The sequence below is a fragment of the Argentina anserina genome, chromosome 2 (assembly GCF_933775445.1).
Source record: "Argentina anserina chromosome 2, drPotAnse1.1, whole genome shotgun sequence".
NCBI lineage: Eukaryota > Viridiplantae > Streptophyta > Magnoliopsida > Rosales > Rosaceae > Argentina > Argentina anserina.
In genome coordinates this window covers 23,837,448-23,863,390 of record NC_065873.1, presented here as the reverse complement: position 1 = coordinate 23,863,390, position 25,943 = coordinate 23,837,448, and the positions used below count along the sequence as shown (strand labels likewise).

Sequence of the window (25,943 nt, the reverse complement as noted above, 5' to 3'; positions counted from 1 at the left end):
ATTGTTCAACATCGAAACATCACATACTACCACACTGCCATACATGAATGACTTTTTGTTCTTAATATTTCAAGATCTTAGACTTGTGTACCCTGAGCCCAGTCACTTTTGTTGTGACATATGCGTAGACACATGAAATTTAATGAAGTAAATCATCTTCATTAAATTATTTAATCGATTAAGAACATGACAAAATTGCACACGTGTCCTAAAAATTAACAAAGTTAGTGCGGATCCGAATAAAACTCGTGTCAGCACATAAATGGATGATCGTAATCGAAGCTACGTGATTCTAACTTAAATCGGAAATTTGAATGTCATTGACGATTCGAAATGGTAATCAGACATTTGATTAAATTAATAAATTGTTTAACGGTTATAATTAAATGAATTATTTGAATCTGTTTAATTTAGTTATGAGAATAACTAATTTTAAATTAATCATAAAATAATATTGATTTAATTATACAATTAAAGATATATTATTGTTTTAGTGTCATTAAAATATTCTATAAAATAGAAACTTTAACACTATAAATACCCCTTTCAACATGAAAAGAATGAGACTTTACAAGAAGAGAGAAAATCACTTGAGCAAGATCACTCTCGAGAAATCCCGAAATCTCTCAAGTCCACGAATAATCATCAAGCTACCAAATCGCTCGTTCTTCATCAAATTCAAATTCAAACCCAAGTCCACGAAAAATCATCAAGCTACAAAATCGCTCGTTCTTCATCAAATCTAAATCCAAACTCAAGCACACGAAGAATCATCAAGCTACCAAATTGCTCAACTTCATCAAATCCAAATCCAAACTCAAATTCTCAAGATCAAGTGCATGTGACCTTTGAGCCAAGTTACATACGAAGATAGAATTAGAGGAGTTCACAAAGATTGTAACATCGCGCTTGATTATCAATAAATTACATTTTATTTGTACACGTGTTTGCACTGTCATTTATTTTCAGATTCTCGTTATACAATATGCCCTGAGAAGCATTACTACTATGTTATTTTTCTTCCTGGGTATGTTTAGTTTTGAATACCTAACATGACATGTGCGTATGAAATACTCAAACTGTGAAATTATAGAAGATTGTATGCCCACTTTAACAGCTCTGTAATCTGAACTTAGTTGGAGGTTCTATCTAGTATTTTGAACTCGGTTGGAGGTTCTCTATCTAGATGTCTTTCTTTTTTTATCAACTTATACTTCATTAACTATATAACAAAGTTAAAACAAGTTTGGATCCGTGAGTAGCATAGTATATCGGAACATACGATTTTAACAAATAAAATCACTAAGAGAGAAAGACGGACAACAGAGCAAAGGGCCGAGACATAGGAAAAGAAGTAGAAACATACGAACAACAAACACAAACAAAAACTAAGCACAATAACTATGCAGATTACATCCGAGCAAGTTGGTTTTCGGTCACAATGGTAGAACCAAGGATCCTTTTGCGCTTGAACCTCGGCCACTGTAGTTGATGAAACCAGCTCAATCAGAGGGCCCAATGAAGACATAGAAAAGTGACTTCCAACAAAAAGGGAAGTGGCACCACCAAACCACCAAGGTAGCCGAGCACCCACCACATTCAATTGCTGAAAGAGCAGGAGAAACGGAGATGGACGAGACAAAGAAGAACATAACCAAAGAACGCCACATGGAGTGGAAGACGCAGCGACGTCTGACCAAGAGGAGAGCAGAGCAATCCAGCAAAACCGAACGCGCGAAAGAGGAGGCCCATGCCGATACCCATGCTCCAAGAAGACCCGAGAATAATGGAGAGCAGCAGAGCATGAAAAGGGGATGAACCTCAAGAGAGAACAACAGATCAACCGATCTTGAAATGCATCAACGAGGAGAGCCACCAAAGTGACCATCCGAGCCAACCACGAGACGAGAGGCTTTATTCAAACCAAATGAAGAAGATGTAATGGCCTTGCCATGATTGAGCACGCCAAGTAGGGCATATGAGGCAACAATCTAGAAAATCACTAGAGCAAGCTTATATGCCAACTGAAGAGAAGACACAAACCAAGATTAGCTGAAAACATCACCGAAAGCTACAAGCCTTTCACATACCAAACCCCAGCGGCAGTGCCGCCGGTGGTGGTCAGGAGAAAAGAATGATTGGAAAGATGTGGTTTAATGTTTTAGTTAGTGGAGAGGGGAGGAAACCCTTCAGGAAGGGAAAGAAAAATGCGAAAAGAGTTCTCTATCTAGATGTTGAACAACTAGGACATTCACATTTGCTCTTGGTTTGTTGAGTGAAGTTTCCTCGACTAAAGTCATAATCTCATAGATGACTCATCAATTGTTATATTATCATAAGTTGATTTTCCCCAATTAATTTTACCCTTCATTTTAATCGTTTTGTTTGAATTCAAATGGAGTTTCTATTCATACCTCAAAAAATGGTATTTATATATATATTTTTTTTACTAATACTTATAATGTTATTTAGACCTCCATATTTTTCGAAAAATGCTCATAATTAATATATCATTATTAGATATCAAATCAATCTAGTATCTATTAATATCTTTCCAATTATTATAAACAACTCAAAAAAATCTTCATAATTACATAATCCATCTTCTCAAATTAATTTTATCTTTCACTCCTAAATTCATGATTAATAATATTGTTCTTTTTTGTTCATTCATTGATTTGAAACTCACCAAATAGTAAAATCAACACGAAAATTCTAACATATATTAAACAGTTTTTTCTCTCATGTCCTAACTGTTATTTATCAAACATTCTATATAGTTTTTCAATTGATACATAGATATTAATAATGTTATTTATTGTATTTTTGAACAATAAATTGTTTTTTATTAAATCATCTTATTTAATTTATTATGATGAATTGAGATTTTTCTGAAATAAATACATAAATATTAGATTGACAAAAAAGGAAAAAAAATCATTTTATATTCGCTATTTTAAACCAAGCAGATTGATAATTCTCTTGTTTTTTTTTCACTTTTATTAGTCTTTTTGGTAATCTTATATGCATTAAAAATGTCAAAATTAACTTAGAAAAAGATGAAGGTATGAGAGTATGAATAGAAGCTACTTATTTCAAAACATTCACTCATACATTATCCATTATGTTTGGTTTTTCACATTGTTGAGATGAAATCATATAGAGAAGGGGTATATCACTATACACCCAAATTTTAAAAGCTCTTTTGAGAGAAACACACCTAGTTTTTTCTTTATTATATACCGAATTATTGTTATTTTCTAAAATATAAATTATAAAATGCTACCATTAAAAACTTAGTAGTCAATCAACAAATTATTACTATTTTAATTAAAGTAAATGTACTTGGAAGTTTTGGACGGACAAGACCAAAGAAAAAGGCAAAAAAATGAAACACTGAGATGCAACCCAGTTTTTTTGTGTGACTTGTAAGCTACCTAACCAACCCCGCATGCATGTTTGGCCAGTTGACCAAGTCGTGCAAAACGCTGCACATGGGGTCTCAAGTGTAAGACCTGTGAAAACATTCCGTTTTCAACCAAGATTTCCCAGACATAGGTCAAACTGTTTCAGCAAAGTACTATGGCTTTTTCCTAGTATGAGGTATCAAAAGCCTCTTGTCGCCCGAAGGTAAGTTCTTTCTCCTCTCCATTCTTAAAGCTCCTTCCATGGTGGATTGGCGGTTCTCTGGTGCTTCAAGAATCAATGAAGGTATATTGGTCTCCATGAGTTGAAGAAGTTCAAAGGAGATCAAGATTGTGTCAAAGAAGATTTTCGGAAGTGAATTGATTAGCTTGTCGGAGAAGTCAATGTTTCATAATCCAAATTGGGTTTATGCCATAAGGTTTATTGTCATATATGTTTATATTCTCTCCTTAATATGATAAGTTGGTTTGTTAATCTTTATTGGTGAGAGAAGATATATTTTTGAATAGGTTTTTAGTTGGTAAGGATGAGTTGGGAAAATATTCATGAGTTGGTATTTTCCATATTTCGAGAAATTATTATATATACTGCCACATATCCCACGTAGCGTACTTTCTTAATGTTATTGGTCAATTATTTTACTATGATTGTTTCTGATTGGTTCATGTATGTAAATAATTTTTTGTCATTTTCACCGCGTGCATGTGAATTATATAATGACGTAATATGATTGGCTGGGTACACCACATGACAGTGTCACGTGTTGTGTCAAGTACACATAATAATTATTTCCATATTTAGTAGAGATATATTTTCATCTTTATAGGTTGTTATTCCTTTCCTTATTTTTTTATCCTTTATATGGGGTAGATCTAGATATATTAGGAATGTTCTTTTTAAATATATTTTTCAGATTTATTTAGAGATAAAGGGTGAATAGTTTTAGTAAGATATTTATATGGAAAAGGAACAAAAGATTTTGATGAGTTAGTGTATTCCTTATCTATTTGTTATTGATATTGGATGAAAAGGAAAAATAGACGGGAGTCCTAATTTTATATATGTTTGTGTACGGTCACTACTACACATAGAGACTTCCACAACGTTTGAAAAACGCCATCAAAAGTCTTCCATGGCGTTTTCTTTCAATGACGTTTGAAAAACGCCATGGAATTTCATTTCAACTTTAAAAAAAATATATATATTGATTTTATGATTAATTATAGAAAATCAACTAACACACATCTCATAGTTTCTGTAATTTAATCAAAGAAGAAATATTAATTCTACAATACTTTCATGTCCAATTATAACACATGCAACTGTTAATTATAAACCAATGAGTGAATGGAGAACATTACACAATAAGGGATAAAGACTAGTATGGTTTTCTCTATCTTTGAAGGTCGGTACTCGTGACAATGCCTTTATAGGTCGTCCTTTAGCCTTTGAAGATCCTCATTTTCCTTTAAATACGTCTCATACTTGCTTTGAGTTAGAAAGAATGGCCTCCATCAGAAGTATAAACACATATGCTGGAGAGAAAACAGGAAAACATAAGGATAAAGATATAAATATATAGTGCAAAGATAACATATATATCATTAAACTAGTTGCATCATAGATTCTTTGGCCATATAGTATCATACCAAGCTGAGTGGTATGTATATATAGTTAGAATGGTTGACAAAAGATACTTCTAAATTCTCACAAAGTGTAATCAAACAAATCAACATTTTATTGGGTAGTATAATCAAACAAATCAACATTTAACTGATCCAAGGTCAAGCTTTTGTTTCACTTCTTCAAGAACATCAAGCTCTGAAGGTAGATCAACATAAACTTAAATGACATTGGTTCTTACCGATTTGAACATTAAATTCAGAAATTATGTACCAACTATCTCAGACTAGAAGAATAAAGAGAAACTACCTACCCATATGCAAGAGAGAGGCAATGACTCAAACATATTGATAATAATGAGTTTAATATAGTAGTTGAATAGATGGTCAAAGAGCTTCAATTCCCTACTGAAACAAAAGTGAAACTTGGACATAAACATCTACAAATTACATAATATATAGAAATCCAGAACCATGCAAACTAAATTCAGCAACTCACCAAATTTGATGGAAATCCATGAATTAAGCTTGTGACTAGAAGGAATTAGATGTGACTAGATCATTAAGATTACACACTAGTCAGCATTAGCTTCCAACTAGAGGAAATTTATATCAGTAATTGACAAAGGATTGGGGGAATGAATTGATACATACTTGGCACTTTGCGAAATCATCCTTACACGTATAGAGACTGCAAAAAGAAAAAGTTCATAGTCAAAATCGATACAGGACCGAAAGAAAATTCAACTCAAACCAACTACCCAAAGTATAAAGGTTTAATCAGTAAACTATAAACCATTCTAAATTCTAGCATACCTCTCACGCAGGGACACAATCATTCATGTTGCAATACTTGGAGCATTTTCTTCGACTTTTTCTTTAGTGTACATTGTAAATATATTAGTATCTTTCTTTTAAAGCTTGTTCTTCCTATGAAACCTATCAGAATGTATTTGACTTAATATGCACCATAAACCCTACACTTTATCATCATATAGTGACATCAGATGATGAAAACTTTTGTAATGTCTGATAGTATGAGGTGTAATATAATCTTTAAAGCCTCTTAAAGCTTCAGTTGCTGAATTGATCAAGTTTCGTTGTAAATCGACAAATAGACTCCTACAAATTCAAACACCATTCTTCGAAATTTCGATATGAACGAATATGAAGATACCTGCTTTGAGCCAAAGAAGTCATATTCGTCATCAATCTCCCCAAAACTTCTCTTATTCCCTAAAAGTTACACACACCAAGAAATCAACAACCAAAAATCCAATCACGCATTAACAGCTTGACGACGAGTGCGATGCTTACCTGACCAAGGGGCACCGCTGGTTCTCGGAAACTCACCTCTGTAATCATCATCCTAAATTTAATGGAATCGAAATTAATCACAAAGAGAAATTGAGCTGATATAAATGGAATGATGATTGAGCTGAGAGGCTTACGTCATCGAGGCGTGGATGGGGATCCATGGAAATTGAAAACTCTAATTTCTGGGGAGTAAGAAAGAATGAGAGCTGAAGTGTGTATCCGCGAAGTTCGAGTTGCAATGTAAAAATCGGAAGCAGTGGAGTCGGGTTGGGGGGAACAACTGTTAACATGTCAATTGGCCTTTGTGGGTTTTACGGGTGAAGATGAATCAATTTTATCAGTCATGGCGGAAGAGTAGGAATGAAGATCGAGGAAGTTGAAGCGGAGAGATTCAGATGCTTAAGATTTGGTTTTGAAGAAACCAAGTGTTTGAGGTCAGGGAGAGAGAGATAGAGAAGTAAATACTTGTTTGGAGATAGATATAGGGTCTCGATGGAATCGATGGAATTAAGTGAAAATAAGAGCAAGCATATCTAATATTTATGACGTTTAGAAACGCAATCGAACTTTAATTTGGCAAAGGCGTTTGCCAAACGCCATCAAATGCAATTACAATAGCGTTTTAGAAATGCCATAAATGTTATAGCGTTTTCAAACGCCATGAATATAATTTTAAAATGGTGACTTGAAAATTTAATGACGTTTTTTTTCAAAGAAATGCCATTTAATCTACTTTCAAAAGACTTAAAAAAAACGTCATCTCTAAAATGTCATTAAAGGTACTATGTGTAGTAGTGGGTGTTGTTGGGTACACGAGGAGTTTTCCAGTCCTCCTGGAGAATCACGTGTCAATGTCCAGTGGTATTCCATTCCAATCACCATTTAACACTTAAGATTTAATTTAAAATATATATATTTAAGCTATTTTATCAAAGACTATTTTTGGTTTCTTGCTAAAACCCTACAACATACACTCTAATACCCTAAATCCTAAACCATATACTCTAAAACCATATACCCTAAACCATAAACTCTAAACTATAAACCAAAATTCTAGTTCAAAATCATCATTACCCATAAAAATCATTTCACAAATAATAAAAGAGAAATTTTAAATACACTCCATTAACATCTTAATACACACTACTATTTTATTTTGTTCTTTAATAAGATATATAGATAAGTAAAATGATTAAAATATACATATTATTAGAAGGGAAAAAATGACCCAATACATAGACCTACATGTAGACATTACATCTTCTTCATGGTAGACTATAACTTATATATAAGTTGTTATTATATATTTTCACTGTAACAATTCTTATTTTCTTCTTATATGATTGCAAGTTATGTTGAATAATTTGATACATATTTTTGTTTGATTTATATTGATGTTGGAGTTGTAACAACAATATTTCGTAATTTAACTATTAATCGGCAATGATCATTTGAATATAGAATAAAGTTTATGGCAAAAACTAATAGAACATATGATTTGAAAATATTACAAAAAAAAAGATATACAATAGTTATATCAAATAATATGATAATTAATGATTTTTTTAAAATTATGGCATTTTGGGCAGTTGGAATGTGTATTTAGTAAAAAATAATGTAGTGGGTAGTGTATTAAGTAGGGGTGTGTATTAAGAGATTAGTGGAGTGTATTTAAAATTTTTCTTAATTTATACTTTTGAATCATTTATACATATGATTTCATAAGTAGATTATATGAAATGCAACTTTCAGAGTCAGTTTTTTTGTTCCTTTGATAGAAAAATATCAGGATACAAAAATTAATTAAGGAATGGGATAAGTCAACTAAGTGTGATGTAATCGAGAATGAGAGTCCTCTTCCCTTCGGGACCATTCTTCGCCGAACCCTAAAAGATGAACACGCAGATTCCACTACTCCTTCTAAAACCCTAATTTATCTATAGACTGTAATCACTGTATTAGGTGTGGCATTACCAACATTGGCCTCTTCCCGATCACAACCCGGAAAACGACGCTGAAAAACAGCGTCGTTTTCCCTCTATCGAAACAGCCCGTACGTCCCCACCAAGCACACTCCCAAGGCCCACGCCACTCAAAACCCACGAGGCCCACGTCATCTGCATGCCCGCCACGTGTACATCCGCCATGATAGCCAACTATCCCGCTTCCTCTTTACGAGAAATTGCTTCTTCCCCTAAAGCTCCCCGCAGCTCCGCCCGACCTCACCGCCTCTGGAAACTCCGGCTACGTCAAATACGGATCGGGAATCCCACCCGACCCGAATACCAACAATAGTAATAATCACGTAACTAATATCCAAGAATTGTAGGTCTGCAAGAGAAGAGAAGAGAAGCATTATTATTTATGTGGGAAGCTTATCCGGGCCGTCAATTGGAAACTAAAGCTAAAAAAGAACAGAACCCCATCACCTTCTTCTTTGTTATCCACCAAATCCCACTCACTGATATCTATCCCGGTCAGTGTCTCTTCTCTCTCTCTCTAGAGAACCATATACCATGCTGATCTCCCCAACACCACTCTCTCTCATCTGCGCCATTATACTCTGTATGCCCCTCGCCGTCGTCTTCACCGTCACCAGCCCCGCCACCATTTCCGTCCACATCTCCAAATCCCCCACCAACATCCACCACCGCAAACTCAACCTCACTCCCCTCTCCTCCCCTCCTCCCCCCGCTCCCTTACCTTTAGATGACGTCTCTCTCCTCCGCATCGCCGCTAGGGTGAACTCGAGGCCGCCGCGGTTCAAGAAGCCGAAGATCGCCTTCATGTTCCTCACCACCACGCCGCTGCCGTTCGCTCCTTTATGGGAGGAGTTTTTCCGACATGCCCCGAAATCGCTGTACAGAATCTACGTTCACGCCGACCCGAGATTCCCATACGAGCCTCCGTTCTCCGGCGTCTTCGCCGGCCGCGTTGTACATTCCAAGCCGGCGCAGCGGTTCACCCCGACTCTCATTTCCGCCACGCGCCGCCTACTCGCGCACGCGCTGCTTGACGATCGGACGACCTCGATGTTCGCGCTGCTGACCCCGTCGTGCGTCCCGCTGCACTCGTTCAACTTCACGTACCGGACGCTGGCGGGATCGAAGCGGAGCTTCATCGAGATCCTCGAGAACGAGGTCGGGGCGTACGACAGGTGGGCTGCGCGTGGAGCGGACGCGATGCTCCCGCAGGTGAGCCTGGATGAGTTCCGGATCGGGTCGCAGTTCTGGGTGCTGAAGCGGAAGCATGCGCGGCTGGTGGTGGGCGACCAGCGGCTTTGGTCCAAGTTCAAGCTGCCCTGCGAGAGGTGGGACACTTGTTACCCGGAGGAGAATTACTTCCCTACCCTCCTCCACATGCGCGACCCTGGCGGGTGCGTGCCCGCCACGCTCACCCACGTGGACTGGACCGGCAGCTTCGACGGCCACCCGGTCACGTACAACGCCTCCGACGTCGGGCCCGACCTGATATGGTACCTCAGGGAGGCCCGGCCCAGGTACGGCGACGAGTTTAACGTCAACGCCACCGAGTGGTCCGGCAGCGAGCGCCACGACCCGTTCCTATTCGCGAGGAAGTTCCCGCCGGAGGCGGTGGGGACATTGATGAGTATGGCGAGTGACGTCATTTTCAGAGATTAGTTAATGTGTGTTTTTTTTTTTGGGTGAATCTGTAATTGTAATTATAGAAAATCAAAACGGAAAAAAATGAAATGAAAATCCGGGAACAAACCCGGTGGGATTTGATGACTTGATCTGATTGTGTATACCCTAATTATAGTATAATTTTTCTTTAATTTCCAAAAAGGGCAAACGTTTTTGGTTAACCAAATATTGACGCTGCAAATTTTGGGGTCCTTTAAGTTCAAGGTGGCGCATGGTCTTTAGGCTCTTGAAGATTCGTTTTCCATTAACTTCCAAAGCCCGCCCTTTTGTGGGGATAAATAAAAAGCTTCCCGCCCCCGCCAATTTGCCAAGTTTACACGGCGGAGGAGGGGTGGCGCGTAAGTTTTCTCAACCAATGAATGACACTAAGGCAGACGCGCGTTGGGTTGCGAACTATGAAAGCAACAACGGGGGATGGGGTGGTGGGTAACGTTGGTAATGTAGGCGGGGAAATTTCATGTGCACGGTTGCGTTAGACTTGGAAAATCTTATCTTAATTGTTATTTAAAATATTGGCTGGATAATTTAATGATTATAATTGTTATTTTTGATTTGAAGATTCGGTGTGATGAGAGAATTAATAAATGCAATTTGGGGAAGAGAATGGGTTGTATGGATTTTCCTGTATTAGGGAATGGAATGGGGGATAATTCCTAATACGGTATTACCAGATAAGGCATCTTATTTGTTTGCGATGTGAAACAAGCCAGACACATTGTAGAGTTTTGTAGAGAAGAGCTATCATAACCGTGTACTGTGATGCTAAATTTAAGCTTGAGTCTTATATTTTTTTAGAGCTAGTTGTTTTTCGCTGTAAATTTTGCCGAGGGGCTATTGTCACTACTTATTCCACCCTAGTTAAGTTCACATTTGTGCATTTTTTTTCAATCTAACAATGTTGCTGAAATTTTGCGCAGCCAGACCTTGCAAACAATTTATGAAGAATTCAAATCAGCGAAACATCCGTCACCAAATTCGTTTTGCAAAAAACTTTTATTTGCCAAAAACATTGAGTGTAGGGATCTTGTGCTAGTGTAGCTTTACCCGGAGACATATCACATATCCATTCATGTTTGCACAAAAGAAGGGAGCTTTCCTCATCGTTTTGTCGACTTCAACTTTGAAATCATATTTTCAGGTGCCCGAGTTCAAGGGAGCCCATAGGAGACGGCCCAAACTAATACAAAGTAACCCACTTTTGGACCTGTTTATCATCACAGTGCATCATGATGTGATAGAAATATCCTCGAGAAAATCAGAGAAATTGGCCACTGGTTGGGCAAATCAAACTTCAATGAACTCTGTTTATGGAGCAGGTGAATTCCCAAGTTATATTCATGAAGAGATAAGTAGTAACTTATGTTGATATGTTTCCCGAAGGACTTGGGATTTCGATTACATGGCCAATCCAATACTCATACACTACGCTCCTCCACCGATTCGAATAGAGGGTGCCGGCGCGCGTTCAATAATACATTCACAATTCATCGACTCATTGCCTCATAGGTGGGATGTGAGTGAATATGAACCATTGTTTCATGCTGCGATCGACTGAGCCAGAGAAAGCGTAATTATAGGTGAAATATAGTAGTACCCACAGAGACATAGAATCATAATATTGCATGGTTCAAATCGGTGAAGGGAAGAACGGTTACACAGGACAATGATGAAAAAACAACAAAAATTAATCACCATTGTGTAAAAGTTAAAAAAGAGGTGAGGAAGGCCCAGAATTATGAGCCTCATACAAAGAGAGACTCATCTGCCCCATACATACAACTGAATGACTCCACCACCCATCAAATCACAGACCAAGTTTGCTCAACAAACAGAAAAAGAAAGGTACACAAAGTGGTCCTCAAACTGGGACTCCAATCCTCTCCTCTTCGCAAGCGTCCTCACATTTTCACATAGTTTAATCCGGGTCGACGTCGCTCATGTATATATATCTTCTTCTTTTAAATGTGTATATATATCTGTATGTCTTCTCTTTTTTTTTGAAATGTGTATATATATCTTAGTATGTTTTTCGAGATGTTTGTAGGGCTCTGAAGTATTAAAATTTAAAGCTTGATTAGCTCACTCGTATATAACTTGCGATGAGTGATGTCTAGTCTTTCCGCAGACTCTCGCAGTTGACATTTCAATGTTGATTTCATTTTCATCATTTGGTAAACTATAATTTTTGTGGTAGCTTCAGCCCATGCATATTGAATACGATAGAATTTCTTGGTTCAACCATAAAATAAGAACCCAGTTTTTGTGGTAGCCCTTGCTCTTTCCAGCCACTGTTTTCGATTGTCTCCTTCGTTGACGTAAAAGCCAGACACCCCTAGATTAGTTGTGTTGAGTTTTGGGTTTAATCATTTGTACGTATATGTACACACCGACAGTTGGGTTCAACATTGTAAATTGTAAAATACCTAACACAGTAACACAATATATATATGCTTTCTGTACGTAAAAGTTGCTGGGTCATTGTGTCGATTAGATTTTAGTCTGGTGATATTTGTCATCCATCATAATTGAGCATCGATCTAGCTTTTATCGAATAAAAAACAGAAGAGGACTTAAAAAGTAGAATACCCATAATTCTGAATGAAATAATTATTGGAATCAAAGAAGAAAAGAAAATGTTGTAACCAAAAGAAAAAAGAAGAAGAAAAGAAAATGGAGTAGAGTACTGGAAACTAAAGAAAGGAACCTCTGGTGTGGTCGTGGACTCCATTTTCATAGACAGTTGTGTTCCACACACTCGTTGTATGCCAAAACAAGACGATTCTCTTCATTTTTCTCTATTGGGACTTTATGCTCTTCAATCTTCTTCCACCTCACTAATCATACTCTGTTTTTCTTAACCACGAAGAAGGAATTGAAATAGAAGGGAAATATCTTTATGACAAATCTTTTGATTACCTTGACATGGAACCCTATGTCTTTAAGTTATGATTGATCATGAATGGCAAACACTTCGGTAGTGGAGCGAATCAAGAAGTATGTTTGGTCAGTGGAGATCTCACTTAAAAACTAGGACCTTAAATTTGGATTAGTATATATAAAGTCTAACAAAAGTTTGGAGCTACTTACTAGTTAAGACTTGAGAGAGAATAACAGAGTTCGTTCGGATAGGTCATTTTCAGTTCATTCTTCTATCTTTGACAACTTTGCACGCTTGAAGAAAACTACTGCTCTGGACTATTGTCTATCTTACTCGTTGCAGGTCCTGGTTATCTACAAAATATTTATATTATTACCCTTGTTGATCATTCATTTTCAACCTCAACCCTTTGCCACCCTTTCACGGTTTCTTATTCAGGATCTGATTTATCTAGATCACCAAGTTGTTTAATTAATAATGTTATGAAGTCAATTAACGACAGCTGGTTAAACATGGTTGAAATTGCATCACAGAGGATTAAAGCGTGGGTTGTGCATAGCTAATAATAACAAATCTCATTAGTAGACCAATAAATTTCAACATCTGGAATAGTAACTTGTCCCTAGCCAATGTATTGAATCATAATGAGTACAAATTAGCATGAAAGAAACTCTCTGACTCTTGACTATTAGTACTAAACCCTCATCCTGTTTGCTAACTGTTAAAAGAAAAGCACGAACATTGCATGCCAAGCAACACAATGATTAATCATGAATGTAGATGACTAGATGACACTACATCGTATACAGAAAGGTTAAGAGACGAATCCAATGAATTAAATTTGGTGGGTTCTCAAAACAAAATAAGAGATTATTGTTTGTGGAAGAATAAAATCGTCAAGAAATTCTAATATTACAGAGCACGAACACAGAGTACAAATCGATTATGTATATCCGAGCAACAACGAAAAATCCCATCCTCAACAATTGACTCTAAATCTCTTCATTTTCAGTTCCCCTCTTCCCCCACCGTTTTTCATGCACAAGTACCAGCAAGAATAAAGGCTTAGAACATTTAAACACTAGGAAAAAAAACAACATACAAAAATAAACAAAGAGAAGTCATTTATAGGAAAAGGAGGACGGCCGGAAAAATCAGTAAGGAGCGTAGTAATACCCGGCGGGTGGCCCCATTCCGTTCATTGGTGGCATTCCGTATGGCGGAATCTGCATGGGAGGTGCCCCATAGAACCCGGCGGGGTTCATTTTGGCCAAGCTAGTCTGGCCCTGCATTCCTTCCCTACCATATTGGTTCCACACCTGCTGTTCCTGCACAAGTAAATGCTGCTTCTTCTCCATATCAGCCATTTGCACATAGGAAGGAGGTGGAACAGTCAATGATGCAGCAAATGGATCCTGATTCACAGGCATGACTGTGCCATCGGGGGCAGGAAGAGCTAATACGGGTGTGGCACTCTTCCCTGACCCGGGCAATGCAACGCTACTTGCACTACCACCACTCAATTGGGCAGTGCCGACATGCTGCCTCACAATGCCCTGATCATACATACCATTCAACAACAATGGATCCAATCCACCACCCAATGCTGCTTTCTGGTGGGACAAATGGCTTGCCGTCTCGACCAAAGCAAGTTCCCAATCAGCCTTTCCTGGCTCTGCAGCGGGATTCTGCCAAGCCGAGGTGACTTGTGGCTGCCCATCCGAAGGGAATGCTTCCCAAGAACCATTTGTATTGCCATTGGCAGCAGGACCGGCAAACAAAGCCAAAGCCATGTTATTCCCTTGATTATCAGCTGAAACCCCATTGTCTCTCAAATCCACCAAGTCTTCTTGGACCACCGGTTGGGGCTGAGGCTGAGGCTCTGGCTCGGGTGGGGGCGGAGGAGTCCAACTCTCCGGCGCAGGCAGAGCCTTAATCTCATTCATATCAGGTTGAGGCTCCTCCTCCTGAGCCACCGGAGCGGGAAGCTCTTTCCTTTCAGGACTCTTGCCTCTCTTACTTCTATCCCTCACAAACTCCTCCAGTGTCTCCAATAACTTACTCCCAATCTTCTGAACCTCCGGATACTCGGACGACCTGGCAACCCCAATGTCCTTGCACCAACCATAGAACCCAACAAGCTCATCAATCTGCTTAGCCGCACTCGCGTAAGCATCAAACGCCTTCACACAGTCGGAATACTCCATATCGAAAAACTTATCAAGCAAAACCGCCAAAACCTCGCAAATATCTGCATACAACTGAAAGCTCTCCCTCACCACAGGGTACAAAGCAACCAGAATCATCCTATTGTTCTTGGCCAGCCCCGTTGGCCGGATCGACAGAAACCGATCCAGCAGCCTCTGCAAATGCCCCATCTTGCCGAAAATCCTCTCAGGCTTCATTTCCCTCAAAGGAGTCACCGCCCTCTTCTCCGATTTCCCAGACTCACTCACATCTCCATAAGACCTCGACTTCCTCATCCCCCCTCCATTATAATCGTCGTAAGATCTCGACCGCCTCATCCCTCCCCCATTCTCATACTCCCTCGCCTCTCCTCCATACTCGTATTCATAGTTTGGCCTCGGCGGCGGTGACCGGTAGGTCCCGGAACCGCCGCTGTCTCGGTCCCTCGCCGGAGTAGTACCGGCACCACTCTTCCTGTCGAAGAGCATCAAATCAAGCCTCTGGTCAAGGTACATGGCAAAAGTCCGGACGAAAGCCGAGTGATCCCACGAGCTGGAGTGAGCCTCGTCCCGGAAATCGGAGAGGTTGAGCAGCCTCGTCCCTTTCCTCGTGGCGTAGAGGATCTCGTCCTGGAACACCGGGTCGCCGTCGTTCATGAGGCGGTGAACCAGCATCAAGGTCTTAAGCGCCACGATCCAGTCGCGCGTCTTCCCCAGTCGCTTCGACACCGCCGACACGCACGCGTGGACGTAGCCACGGGAGTATGACGTCATCTGGAGGATCTCGCGGATGTACTTCTCGCCGGCGGGCTCGTCCTCGTGGCTGGTGGCCTTGACGATGGCGACCTCGAGGTCCGGCGCCATGTTGCTGGCGACCTTCGCGATTCCGATGCTCGTCTGGTCCTTGACGGCTCCGATCGCCTTCCGGATCGTGCTCGGCGCCATCTCCGCCGCTGATTCAGCTCGCCGATCTCAACGAAAGATTCAGTTCCGAAATTCTGCTGAGCTAGCTACTGAAATGGAATTTTTAATCAATTATAAGCTCATTTTGGTTAGTCAAAATTCCAAAGACGAAATAAATATCCGAATTCCGGTCTAATAATAGGAGGTCGTACATTTATTAGTTACCGTAAGGCTCTAGATCTGCGGGAAGTGGAAGCTCCGGCGGTTGGATCGGGTTTATTGGAGGAGAAAGGGAGGCCAATTGGTTGTTGTTCCAAGTTTCTATTTTCTCTCTGGCAGTGCTTTCTTTCCCAGAAGGTCGTATAGGAGAGTCAGGGACAGAATTGGGATTTATTAAATAGTGGGCTGGAGGTGGGTGACGTGGAGGTATCTGAGGCGTTGGAGTGATCTGGGATCTGGAAATTGGCGGTGGTGTCGGGCGCGCCGTGTGTGTCTGAAAGAAAGCAGCTGAGCAGGTGTGAAGGGGCTTTGATTTGATGGAGCAGGGTCTATCCTAGTAAACGTGGGTACAAGTAAACTCTACTCAAATCAGCTATCAAAGGATAATATACTAAATTATTTAAATAATAATAATTTGGGAAAGTCTACTTGAATCAAAATGGATTCCCTACCCTTGTTCCAATTCTTCGTTCCAATGTTAGAGTAATTTTAGCTACAATACTCCTCCAAGTGTTATATTAGTAAACGAAACAAACTTATAATAATAAGAAGGGTCCAGTTGAAGGGCCATCAAATCATACACAATTTTTTACGCTCATTCTTAACCATTATATTTAAAGTTTTATAATTGTCTAGATTAATTATGAATGTGATGTCAGCATACAACAAATTGATGTGGCAAGTGATTTGGCATTATACGTTCTCAAACAAAATGCAATTAAATTATTATTATTAAAAGAAAGAACAAGATTAATTTTAAATTAATAATTAATAATGCATGATAAAAAACGATTGAATTGAAAGAACTCAAAAAAGAACAAGAATATAAGCAAAAGAACAAGGATGCATCACATGCATATGAGCCGTATGATCTGAAGAAGAATAAAAGGAGGAACATAATAACAAAGTTGTGAATTTGGGATTATATCATCTTATAATAAATAAATATATTTTCATATATATAAATCCTTTAATTTTCATACTTAAATTGGGTTTTCAATCTCACTTTCTGATTTCTTCGATGCCTATCATCTCTAGCTATGTTTCTCAACTTACTAGCATAAATTGTCTAAGAAATTTAGATCTATCATCCAAATCATGTAAGTGTGGATAATTTTGATGCGTTGGACAAATAGTTATATGCAATTGGCCTCCATGGGCAAGGAAAGTAGAATCAGACTTTTGATATAAACTTGAAGAAGACTACGCCCAGTAGCTAGCTAGGGTTATTCGTTTTTTAATGGAATTCATGTAATTGATAATTTCTTTTATCAAAATATTGTGATGCCACGTCATAAGCTACGTCACTGTGTTGTACGCTGATATCACATTCACAATTAATTTAGACCATTGAAATTTTTTAAATATAATTACTAATAAGGAGTGTCAAAAATTGTATAAAATTTGATGTCTCTCGAACCTGATCCTAATAAGAAAGCCTAACAAGAATGTGTGTAATAACCCTAAATTTCAAACAATATTTGAGTTTGATTTGAATTCTATTTAATTATGAAATTTCACTAGAATGAATGTGATTGGTTGCGACATTATAAAACGAGTTACGGATACGTTCTTGGAACGTTTTAAGTTGAAAAACGTTACGTTTCCGAAGTTTTATATCGACTTTTATTCCGTCGCTCGAATTCGAAAACTTTCTTCACGAAAGTTGTAGAGCTCGTCGATACGAGTGCGTGGACATGTGACACGTTCGAATCGGACGTCGGATGTAAAAGTTATTAACGATAGAAGTTAGTTTCCGATTTGGAAACGGGTATAAATAGGATAGTTTTGTGAATTAGGGTTTCCAATTCAGGAAACCCTTCCCTATCGTTTCGCCCCGCCTCCCTTTCTCTCTCCCTCCCTCGCGACTCTCTCTCCCCTACCTCTCCTTCCAAGCCGACGATTTCCCTCCAACCGCCTCCGTGCTTGACACCGCCGGTGTCACTGAGACCGCGCGACCACGACGCAGCGACCGGTAGTAGCGGCGACGCACCCCGAGCGGGGATCGAGCAACACCGACGGAGCTTGACCTCGGGCTCATCGAGTTCGACGTGGCCGGCATCGCAGGAGCTCGGCGCCACCACCACGACCTCGCTCCTTCCTCCGCGACACGAATCTACCCACGGGAGACTCACCTCGAGCAGCGACGCCATCGATCATCCTTCCTCCGAAACTGAGTCTCACGACGACTTTTGGAGCTTCACCGAGGGAATCCGACGGTCCAAAACATCGATAGAGGTAATGAATAGCTTCGTGTAATTGTTGTGATGGTTGTTGATGATTGTTGGAACGTTTTGGTTGGATTTGAGGAGATCGGTGGGTTGATGAACGCCGCCGCCTTAGGCGGCGTGTGTGGGTGCGTGAGGTGGCCAGAAGGTGTCCTTGGGCCGTGTAGGGGCGGAGGAGAAGGTGAGGGGAAGAAATGGGGCAGCGGTGGCGTGCTACGCGCCGGTTTTGGGCTCGGCGCGTGGGCCCCACGCGCTGCCACAGTGAGTGGCGCGTGAGCGCCACACGCGGCCTGCCAGAAGTGGCGCGTGCACTCCACGCGCCACCACGTGCGGCGGCGTGAACAGTGATTCCGAGAAGGGTATTTTGGTAATTTACTTAAGTACGGTAAATGTAAATGTAAATTTTATTTACGTACGGTAAATGTAATTAAATTTTACCTATAGTAAATGTAAATATAAATTACTTTCAGTAAATGTAAAAGTAATTTGTAAAAGGGTAATTTAGTAAATTTTATTTACTGAGATTGTATTTACATTTAAACAATACGTATACGTACAGAAATACGTATATAGTATTTATACGTACAGAAATACGTATTAATTGTATATTTGTACATTAACCGTGAATAGTAATAGTGAACCGTAACAGTGAACAGTAACTTCGTAAAACTGAAAATTGCTGAACAGTAACCGATTATTACTGTTTCGGCATTTAAAGGTTTACGAAACGATTCTAAATTCTTTTCTTATCTTTTCAAGGTGATCGTTAAATCGAGGAAATGAATTATCTTCGGGAATTGTGGAATTACGCTCAAGTCAATAAAGTGAGTAAAATCTCACATATTTACGAATCTACCCTTGCGGTGATTCTAAGATATTTGCAAGAGTTTTTATTATTGAAATACAACATGTATACAATATAATGGATTCTATATATATTGTAATAATTGGTAATAAGTATATATATATATAATTTGCTATATTGTATACTGTTATGAATTCATCTGGATTAGGTCAATTTGATGACAAGCATATGAGTTTAATATTGAAATTGTTAAACGTTTTGTCTTCGGGCGTGTATAAGATATAATGAATTATATATATATATATATATATATATATATATATATATATATATCGTACAAATGGTAAATAAATACGTATATATAGTTTGTTATATAATATACTGTTATGATTTTATTGTGATTTTAATTTGTACAATATGATGTGAGATTATTGTACGTGATTTTTTAACATTGAGATTGTTAAAATGTGAATTGTCTTCGGACCTGATATTTGGTACAATATGATGTGAGATTATTGTACGTGTTTGGCAAGTCGAAACCTAGCCTTTGGCCGGGCGAAAGTTACGATACAGTTAGAGCTCTAGTCTGTCTGCCTTAGTACTGCATGTGAGGTAACAGGTGGTTATCTGCTCATGGGTACTCAGATTGTTTTGGATGTTGGGTAGCGGGTGGCTACCCAATATCGGCGGTGTATTACGAGAGGGGTAACAGATGTGTACCAGCGTTCTTGGTACCCGTATTATAAATGCATTTGGGTAACCAGAAGGGTTACTTAATTTCTCATGAGAGCTTCTTTTCATATTTCTTTGGGACAACCAGATGGGCCGTCCATTGACTCATGAGTGCATTTATATTTGTTTGATTTGTGGATTTTCGTATATGCATTAATATGTGAGTTTTATTTTCATTTTACTCATACTAGTTGTAAAGCTTACCGGGTTTGTGTTTACAATCACGGTGCACCAATCCGATGGTGTAGGGGATAACTCTGCAGGTGCTGATTAGTGGAGAGTGAGCGACGACTCCGGAGGCTCGAAGTCGTTCGTATCCTACTTGTGGTGAGGTTTTAGCGTGGATTTGTGTGTGAGAATTGGTGTGATTTGTGAGTGATTTGTGAGGATTATTACATTTCCATTTTATGTATGGATTATAAATTTAGGTTGTAATAATTGGTTTGTCTGAGTTGTATTGAGAACTCAGAATTGATCCGCTGTGACACTTTAATGATTTCGATTTTATTGAGATTATTTTGTGTTTAACGACTTTAGAATTTTGAGTTTTTAAGCTCGAAATTTTGGGGTCGTTACAATGTGAAATTAACATATTAATTATAACGTCATAACTTTCGTTGATATATTTTATTATTGGGTTATATAATATATGTAATAGTGAGAGAGGTCTAAGAGGTTCAAACTCATGTGAACTCGTGAGCTATAACCGTGTGAGGTGTGATTTCACACATGAATCTCGAATGTGCTTATTGAATCATTACACAAAGTCACAAAGGGATTGTATATGTATGTCTGATAAGTTAGTAATCTTCCTTTTTCATGAAAGTTACAAGACATCCAATTGCTTTAGATAATGTGAGAGTTGAAATAATTCATGTTACTTGTACTATTCATTTATCCAATTTTTTATTCATTATTTAGACTTTACATTATACATGAACGGATAACATGCAACTATAACCAACCAAAGATTAATACAAGTGTTATTAAGTTGTTCTCTCACTCCAACTGGTGTCTTCATTTGGTCTCCTTTGACTTAAAGTTTCAAACAGCAACATTGTCATCTGGATCGCGTGGCCTAATGGATAAGGCGCTCGCCTCCGGAGCGGGAGATTGTGGGTTCGAGTCCCACCGTGATCGTTGTTTTAGCTATTTTTTCTTTTGCTTTTCAGAATTTTAACCAAGTCTTATTCATCCACACAAATTCGGAGTTTCTTGATCAACTATCCACACATTTTGTGACGCATTCTCACATGTTTGCTCTTGTCTTCCGCATTGTTCCGTGTATCCTGACATGTCTGGGTTCAGCATCATCTTTAATCCACCATAGGTAGAACACTGATGACATTATGATCATAACAGCTGCACAACCAAGTGACACTCCCACAATCCTTCCCACACGCTTCCTCTCGCTATTCAAAGAAGATCCAGCACCCGAGACTACGGAAATTAAGAACGAGCTAGATTTAGCACGAATCAGTTACTTCCGGAAAAAATTGAGACTTACTATGAAAATGTTGTTACCTTGATAAACATGGATTGCAGAGACGAGAGGTCCATATGTGCCTTGAAATGGAATGCAGCAAGTGCCTTTTCCAGCCCACAGGAAATGGATGTCCATGATTGTGTTCGTCACGTTTGTCTCAAATGTTTTGATCAATGCCTTCTTGGATCCTCCTGCTTCCTTCTGAATGTTCAAGTCTTGGACAACTCTCTCACCCTGAAACCCCAATATAAGGCAACATCTCATAGAAGCTTGCAGGGCAAGTTATCCAAATGTGTATGCATACCTGAATGTAGATATCGAATAAGCGCCTTCCGAGACCTCTCCAAGAAGTGGTGTTCTCCATTTGTAACTCTGCAAAGTGAAGCTCAACGATATATTTTCCGTTCTTCAAATCTAGGCCATGATACCTCAGTGAGGTTGGTGAGATTCTTGCTGTCTTGTACAACTCTGAGTCTAATGTTTCCGTGATTTGTGAATCTGTGTTTGCTATGTATTGAGGTCCATTTGAGTTGAAAAGGAAGTTTCCTGTGTTGCTCACCACCCACTGATTTCTAGAGCTTTTGTAGAATGAAGCAGCTCCCAAGATTTCAGAATCACCATCGTATTCAGTACCAGATACAGATTTTTGGCTTTTGCCTCCACATTTAATAGAAAATGAAGCTACACAAAATTCAAATATTAAAATTGTAGCAAATTTACATTATAAAGAATTGAAACATGTAACATTTACAAGTTAATCTATGCTTACAGACTGCTGGTAACTTATTAGCGCACTTGATGTCTCCTTGTAGACAATGCAACAATCCAGGTTCTCCACTGATCTCCCATATGCATAATGTTAAGTTGTTAACGAAAGTAACCCTGACTTGTTAATTATGAGCTTACAAATGAAAGTATGAATTACAGCCTACTGTAAATACAAGTTACCTGTCTGATAATCCTTTTGCATTGATGGATGTACCAAGCACATTTCTGAAGAGAAGAAGCTAGACGTTATGTTCAATAACGGTAAAAGATGATTTAGAATACAGATAGATAGCAACATGCAATGGAGTCTGGCTGTGAAATATAAAAGGAAAAGGGAAGCTCAACTCACAGTGAAAAACCTTCTGTAGAGAAAGCTGAAGGTAAATCACCAGTTAGTGGATTGAAGGAGACATCTCTACATATTAACAATTAATTACAGGGATTAGCTCGATAGATACTTACTAAAAATAATGATATGATCATCTAAATTTTGTATAAAAGTATGCTCATCCTGAGATTCATTATACACTAGGAAGAAGGGACACCTGAAGTTCAAGGTGCGACTTACAGTGCGATAAGCTTTGGACTTACGATACTTGTAGGTAGTTCTCCAGTCAAGTCATTGCTTCCCAGATACCTGAGATATTGCATACACAAACTAATTTACCTTCTTAATAGACCACAATTCTTGTGAAATCAACCACATGCTACTTAAGGACATGCAAATGCACATTGTTTACGCATTATAGAGTCAAAGTTGTCATACAGAAATTGCATCACAGTAAAATCTTGGAATGAGTCTGGTATTGACCCATTCAACTTGTTGAACCCCAAATCTCTGCAAAAGTGAACTCAAACTTTTGCATTAATGAAAACTAGATGTAAGATCATATACTAGGAGAGGAACTTCTAGCAGAATTAAGTGTAATACGTTTAGAGCATCAAGATTCAGGAGGAGGAACGATGGATAATGAATGACAAAGTTACTTACAGGTATTGCAACTTGGAAAACTTGCCAATTTGTTCAGGAATTTTTCCAAATATTCGACAACTTCTTAAAGACCTACAAAAAGGTCTAGAACCAGTTACATTCTGCAGAAGGATAAAATAGTTGATAATTAGAACATTTGAAAAGGATAAAGAGCATCATACAGCATGGACAAACTTGTTAGATTTTCCAAAAAATCAAGAGAAGAATCTTCCTTGCTAAGATCACCAATTCTCCTACACAAGCAGTCAAGCACATTAGAAATCAGATATTTCAACATCAAAAGAAACTATATATTATCTTCATTGATTGAGCAAGAAACGAAATCGTGCAAAAGGTACACATTGACCAGGCCTTACAAGATGTCTAGTTTGGTTAGAGCACCAAAACTACTTGGAATTGGTCCTTCAAGCAATGCGCCTTCAAGTCGCCTGTAAAAAAGGACTTTTAGTGCTATTAAATTCCAAGAATTTTTTTTATCTAAGTTGAAATATGTAAACAACGGGATATCTATACATACAAGTCCACGAGTTCTGTAAAAGTTCCCAAGAACTGTGGGAGTTTTCCAGTAAAGAGATTATCAGATGCCCAGCTGAAACAGATAATGTTAGTACTCCACGACGAACTTGAAGAAATATTACTCGTATACTTCAATATTACAAAGTTGAAAAGAGATATAATGTAAGTACAGAGTTTGAAGGGATTTTAAGCTCGAAAGCTCCTGTGGAATTGGTCCAGTCACTCCACTGCTATCTATGTACCTGAAGTGAAGATACTTGATATATTCATACTGTCAATCTATCATTTTAGGTAAAATTGAGAGATACATACTTGCAAATTATTACTTTAGTGAAAAACTTACAGCTGCTGCAATGAGGTCAGTTTTCCAAGCTCTAGGGGCAATTTCCCAGAGAACTGATTTGAGCTAAAACTTCTGTTCAATTATGAGAACATGTCAACTCCATAAACAGGACTTAAAAGAAAGGACAACAATTTGTATATCTGAAAATTGCAGACATGGACTTACAGCACAACCAACTTGCTCAAGTTGCCAAGCTCTGGTGGAACTGGACCTGACAGATTGTTTATGCCTAAGCTTCTGCTCAAAAAACAAAAAGAACAAAGAAAAGTCCCATAAGATTGTGCTTAGATTCACTCGGATACAATATCCAGTATAAATAAAGTAACAAACAAGATATAAATTTTTGTGTTGCAATTACAGGTACTGCATGTTGGATAACAGTTCGATTTCAGGAGGAATGTGCCCACTTAATATATTCTGACCAAGATTCCTGCACCATAATTCCACAACTTAAAAACATAGCAAAGTAAGGAAGACAAATATTGAAGCTCAAGGAATTTTTTTTTATCCTCACAGGTCTATTAGCTGCTTTAGCTCAAATAGTTCTCCAGGCAGATCACCAACTATGTCCAAGGCATATATTTTCCTGAATATCGAGGTAATATAAACATATATACATATTCTAAAGAGCAGAAGTTCATTCAAGAGCTAGCATAGGAAGATGGCTATGATGAATTAAGTACTAAGTCACTAACAGGTGAGTAATATGGCAGGCGCTGCCTGTGCAATCGCAAGCCACACGGGGATTCGCAGTTTCAGATGCCCATGTGGCATTTTCAGTGCAGGGGTCAATGGTTAGATTCAAGTAATTTACTAAGTTCCAGTGTTCTACTACCTTATTGAGAGCAGTAACTGTGAAGAAAAAAAGTAAGAAATGAGTATGGCCGAAAGCTAATGTACAAATTCGAATCGCGTAAAGAAGTATTAACCTTCATCTGGGGCAGTGATTCTTTGTGCCAAAACGAGCTGAAATGCACAAAGAAGAAGCAAAGACAAAGCACTCCAGAGCTCCATTGGCAGCAGCAACGTCATGTACGCAGTATACTAATTATATTGCTGATTACAACCATTGTTTATAGAGCAAGCTTGCAAGAAGGACTAGCAGGCCGTCTAAAAATTTAAAGAGATACAAAGATTTAAATTAATACATAGAGATTCGGATCTGTTAAGCAAATACAACAATAAACACCAAGTCTTGCTTTGACTCTATGAAAATGGTGACCAAACTGATATATCCAATCTGCATATACTTGTTTTTCAGCTTTGACAGTTTCCTTGTGCGTCAAAAGCAAACTGCCACTGTGATAGAAACACCTACGACGACGTTTTGTCATCACTGTCTCAATTCCTGCACTGACATCATGTCCTTGTGGTTGGTGCTGATGGAGATTGGTGAAGACAAGTTCTTAAATTAGATTATGAGCTAATGCTTCCTTCTTATTTCGTTTTTTATTTATTTAATCTCGCTCAATGTTATTATTACCAACTCGTAGATTGATAAAATCATGCATTCCTTAGTATATAGAACTATAGAAGTGATAGAACCAAATTGGCATCTTACATATAAATTTGCAAAATCCATTACAAAAATAAAAATGGGGCTACCATAGAGAGTACTAATATATATATATATATGTGCTCCACTCACTGTAGAACGAGAATCTAAAAACAAATAACAGTGCAGACAGTGTACAAATAAAATATAATTTATTGATAATCAAGCGCGATGTTACAATCTTTGTGAACTTCTCTGATTCTATCTTCATATGTAACTTGGCTCAAGGGTGACATGCACAAAATCTTAAGAACTTGAGTTTGGATTCAGATTTGATGAAAAACGATCAATTTGGTAGCTTGA

At 38.5% G+C, this 25,943-nt stretch overlaps 3 protein-coding genes and 1 non-coding gene across 4 annotated transcripts; 2 read left to right on the top strand and 2 right to left on the bottom strand.

Annotated features, from left to right (window-relative positions):
- The first annotated feature begins 8,767 nt into the window (after window positions 1–8,767).
- LOC126784524 (glycosyltransferase BC10) lies at window positions 8,768–10,040 on the top strand. The gene has a single exon (XM_050509987.1). The coding sequence runs from the start codon at window positions 8,882–8,884 to the stop codon at window positions 10,004–10,006; it is 1,125 nt and encodes a 374-aa protein (XP_050365944.1). The 5' UTR covers window positions 8,768–8,881; the 3' UTR covers window positions 10,007–10,040.
- Window positions 10,041–13,820: 3,780 nt separating this feature from the next.
- LOC126781988 (putative clathrin assembly protein At2g25430) lies at window positions 13,821–16,367 on the bottom strand. Its single transcript, XM_050507128.1, has 2 exons — window positions 16,210–16,367; window positions 13,821–16,107 (listed from the first exon to the last, which is right to left on the bottom strand). Exon 2 carries the CDS (start codon window positions 16,037–16,039, stop codon window positions 14,063–14,065), a length of 1,977 nt encoding a protein of 658 aa, XP_050363085.1. The 5' UTR covers window positions 16,040–16,107; window positions 16,210–16,367; the 3' UTR covers window positions 13,821–14,062.
- A 4,681-nt stretch (window positions 16,368–21,048) lies between these two features.
- On the top strand, window positions 21,049–21,121 carry TRNAR-CCG (transfer RNA arginine (anticodon CCG)). Its single transcript has one exon. It is a non-coding gene; the product is annotated as a tRNA-Arg (tRNA).
- Window positions 21,122–21,193: 72 nt separating this feature from the next.
- Window positions 21,194–25,180, bottom strand: LOC126782937 (probable LRR receptor-like serine/threonine-protein kinase At1g56130). The gene is made up of 19 exons (XM_050508293.1): window positions 25,015–25,180; window positions 24,781–24,937; window positions 24,600–24,671; window positions 24,444–24,515; window positions 24,251–24,322; window positions 24,086–24,157; window positions 23,913–23,984; window positions 23,744–23,815; window positions 23,583–23,654; window positions 23,388–23,459; window positions 23,227–23,298; window positions 23,002–23,073; window positions 22,804–22,872; window positions 22,585–22,650; window positions 22,416–22,460; window positions 22,237–22,304; window positions 21,772–22,148; window positions 21,506–21,701; window positions 21,194–21,421 (listed from the first exon to the last, which is right to left on the bottom strand). The coding sequence occupies exons 1-19, from the start codon at window positions 25,115–25,117 to the stop codon at window positions 21,231–21,233; spliced, it is 1,992 nt and encodes a 663-aa protein (XP_050364250.1). The 5' UTR covers window positions 25,118–25,180; the 3' UTR covers window positions 21,194–21,230.
- Between the last annotated feature and the right edge of the window lie 763 nt (window positions 25,181–25,943).

Bases quoted from the DNA above. Each gene is read 5' to 3' on its own strand.
- LOC126781988 (XM_050507128.1), bottom strand. From the start codon at position 16,039: ATGGCGCCGAGCACGATCCGGAAGGCGATCGGAGCCGTCAAGGACCAG.
- LOC126784524 (XM_050509987.1), top strand. From the start codon at position 8,882: ATGCTGATCTCCCCAACACCACTCTCTCTCATCTGCGCCATTATACTC.
- LOC126782937 (XM_050508293.1), bottom strand. From the start codon at position 25,117: ATGACGTTGCTGCTGCCAATGGAGCTCTGGAGTGCTTTGTCTTTGCTT. The intron at 24,323-24,443 runs GTAATTGCAACA...TTTTTTGAGCAG, and splicing joins TTATCCAACATGCAGTACCT to AAGCTTAGGCATAAACAATC. The intron at 22,873-23,001 runs GTATGACAACTT...GCAATATCTCAG, and splicing joins TTTACTGTGATGCAATTTCT to GTATCTGGGAAGCAATGACT.